Here is a 5798-nt window from a genome sequence, read left to right as displayed (position 1 = left end):
CTGACTCATGGCAACCCCTCCTTGGGTTTTCAAGGCAGTATCACTATGGAAGTAGATTGCCCAACCTTCTTTCCAAGGATCAGCTGGTGAGTTTGAACCACCAGCCTTCTGGTTAGCAGTCAAATGCCTAAGGCACTATGCCACCAGAGCTCCCTACATTCTTGCAAAGGGCTATGGAAAAGATAAAAGAACCCTATGTTCTCCATCAGAGAATATGTAGTTATCATATTTCATATAAAATATATTATCAATAAATATTAGATTTTCTTTCCTTTAAGAACAGAAAACAAACTCACTGCCAAGGAGTTGATTCTGACTCATAGCAACTATATAGGAAAGAGCAGAACTGCCCCATAGAATTTCCAAGGCTGTAAATCTTTACTGAAGCAGACTGCCACCTTTTTCTATGTGGATTTGAATCATGAACTGTTTGGTTATCAGCTGAGGATTAACCATTAAATCACCTTGCTTACTCCTTTAAGAGGAGAGTTCCATATATGAGAGGAATGTCAAATTTGAGCCAGGTGACAACATTCATTCTCATGGGCATTCCCCATGCAACATCCCTGGACACTACCCTCTTTGGAATCTTCTTAGTGATTTATATACTCACTGTGATAGGGAACCTCCTTATCCTGCTAGTGATCAGGATGGATTCCCACCTCCACACCCCCATGTACTATTTCCTGGCCAACCTGTCCTTCATTGACATGTGGTTCTCCACTGTGACTGTGCCCAAAATGCTGATGACCTTCATCTCACCAAGGGGCAGAGCTATCTCCTTTCACAGCTGTGTGGTCCAGCTGTATTCTTTCCATTTCCTGGGCAGCACTGAGTGTTTCCTCTACACAGTCATGTCCTATGATCGCTATCTGGCTATCAGTTATCCACTCAGGTACACTAGCATGATGAGTGGGAGAATGTGTGCCCTCTTGGCTACCAGCACTTGGCTCAGTGGCTCTCTGCACTCTGCTGTTCAGACAACATTGACATTTCGTTTGCCCTTCTGTGGGCCCAACCAGATCCAGCACTACTTCTGTGATGCACCACCAATTCTCAAACTGGCCTGTGAAGACACCTCTGTCAATGAGATGGTGATCTTTGTCAACATCGGGGTGGTGGCCTCGGGCTGCTTCCTCCTGATTGTTCTTTCCTACTCATCCATTGTCTGCTCCATCCTGAAGATTCGTACCTCAGCGGGGAGACACTGAGCTTTCCAAACCTGTGCCTCCCACTGCATCGTGGTCCTTTGTTTCTTTGTTCCCTGTGGTTTCATTTATCTGAGACCAGGCGCCAAGGATGCTGTGGATGGGGTGGTGGCAATTTTCTACACTGTACTGACCCTGCTTCTGAACCCTGTTGTGTACACCTTGAGGAACAAGGAAGTGAAGAAAGCTCTGCTCAAGCTGAAAAGTGGGTCAGTATTCACTCAGAGCAAATAGTGAAGACAGGTCATTTGTGACTAACTCCTTTTATTTGTAATAAAGTTAAATCATCAAGATGAGCATTATACTTTCAAGGGACATTCCAATTAGCCAACTCTTAACTTTTGATGAAACAATTAATGACTTTCATTTTTTTTTCCTCTATAGTACTTGTCAATATTTTAGTATATTTAGTTCTTTAAAGAAGCCATTTAATGGTGATAATCTAAGTTGTTGTTGTTGTTATGTGCCCTGACTCATAGCGACCCCTCCTTGGGTTTCCGAGGCAATATCACTACGGAAGTAGGATTGCCCAACCTTTCTTCCGAGGAGTGGCTGGTGGGTTTGAACCACCAGCCTTCTGGTTAGCAGTCAAGTGTTTTAGCCACTATGCTACCAGAGTTCCTTGATAATCTAAGAGGAAGGATAATAGTTTGCTCTTCGTTTTTGATTCTACCGAGTATATCACTAGACAAGTAATTTATTATTTCACCCTCTATGTAAATATTTTTCAGAATAATACCCTTTTATTTTATTATGTACAATTTAAATCAAAGTTTTCATAAAGCTCTTTGTTTACTTTTTTAAAACCCTCACCTTCTATGTAAATATTTTTCAGAATAATATCCTTTTATTTTATTATGTACAATTTAAATCAAAGTTTTCATAAAGCTCTTTGTTTACTTTTTTAAAACCCTATATTGAAAACAAATTCTTACAATTTTAACAATCAATACAATTGAATATTGGATACAATATGTTTCCAGTCTGATGAAAGTTTTACTAAAAATATCTGGTTCTCAGGAAGAATGGCTTTATTAGCATTTATGATATATTGGAAGCTATATAACATTTTTATTTTTATTTGTTTATTTTTTATTTTGGCTCCCAAGGCTTGGTCCATGAACCTTACAAGCAGGTATCTCAATATATATGTGTAAAGAAAGTCTTAGTTAATTTGTTGCCAAATAAATGCTAAATTTTAATTCTGTGTGCATCCTGTTAATGTAATAAATGCCAACCACGGCTAGCATACCAGAAACTGCAAAGGGAAAAACTGGTGGGCAGCTTCTAGAACTGCAGAACACGTGTCAGACTCCTCATACTTCCAGAAGCTGCATTTCAGAGATATTTTAACAAGAACATCTATTCTGGGCTAAGTTGTCCTATCTTGTTTTAACTAAACTGTGAAGATATGCTGAGAATAAAATCATACTAACTGTGAAAGCATGACTTACATGACTCATGAGATACTGATCTATGAAAGAGGTTAATTATTAGTGCTTACATCAATGAGCCAGACTGATGGAGTTTCACTATATAATCCAACTCATTTTATAAAGGAGAAAACTGATGTAGCAGTAAACCAAAATTACTTACTCACTAGGTTTATTTTGATTTTTTATAATTCTTTGTAACATCTCGGTATTCCATTTAACTCAATGTGTTAGCAGCCATTTACTGAATAATAAAGCATGTGATAAACTCACCAAAACAGAGAAAGTGACAGAGGTGTGTTCTTGTGGTTTGAGAACCTGTGGAAATTTCAGTAAAACTATCTGATTAGCAGTGTAATGCAGGAAATGAGGCATCTGAAATGTACAAAGTTAAGTAAGCTAGAAAACTAATCACTATATACTTCAATTTGTGCTCGCTGTTAAGCATCCATTTCTTAAACATGAAGAAGGAAAATTCTCTGGAATAGCCTAAGGAGGGGCCAGATCAGGAAGGGGTAAACACCATACTCTCTTCATTTCCAATGTAAGCCCCCAAAAAGTTATTTTTAGGAGATCTATGTAAGTCTGTTCATGAATCCATCTTTACAGATTATTTCTCAAAACAGCATCCAATGACCTTTCTAGAGTTTGTAAATGTAAAGAGACCCAGAAATAGCACTTATAAAAGAAGCTACTTCTCAGTGGCATTTTCCTGGGAGGAATACAAGGATGAAGAGACCACTGCTGCTGCTCTTTTAGTTCCCTAAACTATTAACCGGGAGCTGTGGCAACATAGTGGCTAAGAAACTTGCCTGCTAACCAGACAGCTGGCGGTTCAAACCCACCAGCCACTCCTGGGAAGGAAGGTTGGGCAATCCTACTCCCATAGTGATACTGCCTCTGAAACCCAAGGAGGGGTCGCTATGAGTCGGGTTTGACTCGATGGCACATAACAACAACAACAAACTATTAACCTATTCCAACTCAAAGACTAGAACTAATTAACACCCAGGGACCATTTGAAGAGAATAGGAAGAAAACAAACTGCCAAAACCATTCATTTCAGTAAGAGGCTTAGAGTTTTTAGGGTGAGGATGCATGTAGTAGCCACAGAAAGGCACACCTCTCTGTGTAACTATATATTATCTCTGTACATGTATGTTTTAAATAAAGGGAAAGGAAAACTGTAGCAGATTTATCATGATAATGGATAAAAAATATTTTGCTATCTTTATGTATTATATCATTTAATATTTTGAGAAGGAAGTCTGTAAAACCTAACTTCCTAGGGTTAGTTAGCCCAAACATCTCTGCCACTAGGGCAAATTTACTTAACACATCAAAATTATGCAATATAACTTAATCAATTGTTACATGTAAAATTATAGGTTTGAAATCTTGTATCAGTAAATAAGAGAACTAAATTTAATGATGTAAAGTGTTCACTGAAGAAATTAGAAAAAGAAGAGCATATTATATTCACAATAATTACTCAGTGGGAAATAATATAGATATAGACAGAACTCAACAAAATAGTAAAATAATGGAGAAAGTCATACTAAATACTGATTCTTTGAAGTAATCAATATAATTGATAAAGTTCTAGTTAGAATGATTTTTTAAAAAAGAGCAAAGACATAATTACTAATATCAGAAATGACAGAATAACATCACTAAAGTTCTCACAGACACTGAAAGGATAATAAAGAAATACTATGCATAACTTTAAAGCAATAAAATTGTCAGTTTAGATTAAATAGAAAAGGATAAATGTATTGCAAGAGATAAATTACCAAAACTGTCTAACAAAGAGAGAGGACATCTGAGTAAATTAAAGAAATTTAAGTAGTAATTAAAGCTCTTCCCATAGAAAACAAATAAACAACAGCCACAACAACAAAATCTCCAACAATAACTTCACTGGAGATTTCTATCAAATATTTAAGAAACATATCATGGTGATCCCACACCAAATATTTCAGGAAATATAAAAGAAAATAATGCTTCCTAACACATTTTGTAATTATACTTAACAGCAGAATAGAAAACGAATTCACACAGAAATCATACAACAATCCTCTTCATGAATATAGATGTAAAATTCTTAAAAACCAAAACCAAACTCACTGCCATAGAGTCGACTCTGACTCATAGTGACTTGTATTGGGTTTACAAGGTTGTAAATCTTTATGAAAGCAGATTGACTCATCTCTTTTGAGGAGTCTCTGGCAGGTTCAAATCACTGACTTTTTGGTTAGCCACCAAATGCCTTAACCACACAACCAATAAAATTAATCTAACAGTATATGAAAGGTATAATACAGCAAGACCTAATAATTTCTATCCTTAGAAGGTAGCCTTTTAAAAATCAAAAAATGTATTTTATATTTTTAAAGGAATAAAAGAGAAAGCTATATGATAATCAGAGTAGATGCAGAAAAAGAATGTGTTAAATTTTAACATTCATTCATGATAAAATCTCTATGAAATCAGGGGGAAACAAGTCCTCAATCTGATAGAGTACCTTAAAAAAAAAAACCCTATTGTTAACATAAAACTTAATAGATATTTTTTCCCTAAATATTAGGAAGATGATGAGAGAATATCCACTTTCAACACATCTATTCAACATTGTACTGGAAGTCCTAGACATTGCGATAATGCAAGAAAGACCAAATGAAAAACATAAAAATTATAAATAAATAAATTTGCCTTTATTCATAAAAGATTTCTTCCTGTATGCAGAAAATCTAATGTACCGAAATGAAAGCTACTAGAAAAAATCAGTGAGTTTAACAAGGTCACGAGATACAAGGCTTTTATACAAATATCAATTGCATTTCTATATGATACCAACAAATTAAAATATCATTTAAAATAGTCAAATTACATGAAATACTAAGGCATAAATTGAGAGAAATTCATGGAAGACCTGTATACTGAAACAAGAAAAAACTGCTTATAGAAATTTAAAAAGACCTAAATAAATGAAGTGATATATACAATACCACAGTAATGAATTTGAAGACAAAAAAAGTTAAAATGTCAATTGCCTCCATTTTGATATATAGATTCAGTACAATCACAACCAAAATCCCAGAGGTTTTTTTTTGTTTGTTTTTTTACACCCCCGTGGGTTTTTTTTTTTTTAGGATTT

At 35.4% G+C, this 5798-nt stretch overlaps 1 protein-coding gene across 1 annotated transcript; it reads left to right on the top strand.

The window, feature by feature from the left end:
* The first annotated feature begins 506 nt into the window (after positions 1-506).
* Positions 507-1442, top strand: LOC103213267 (olfactory receptor 10G7-like). Its single transcript, XM_007959106.1, is given in 1 exon segment — positions 507-1442. A coding segment is annotated over 1 exon segment (936 nt).
* Positions 1443-5798: the final 4356 nt, after the last annotated feature.

This window comes from Orycteropus afer, unplaced genomic scaffold (genome assembly GCF_000298275.1).
Source record: "Orycteropus afer afer isolate SDZICR_OR568_19922 unplaced genomic scaffold, OryAfe1.0 scaffold01481, whole genome shotgun sequence".
NCBI lineage: Eukaryota > Metazoa > Chordata > Mammalia > Tubulidentata > Orycteropodidae > Orycteropus > Orycteropus afer.
This window is presented reverse-complemented; position numbering and strand designations above follow the sequence as displayed.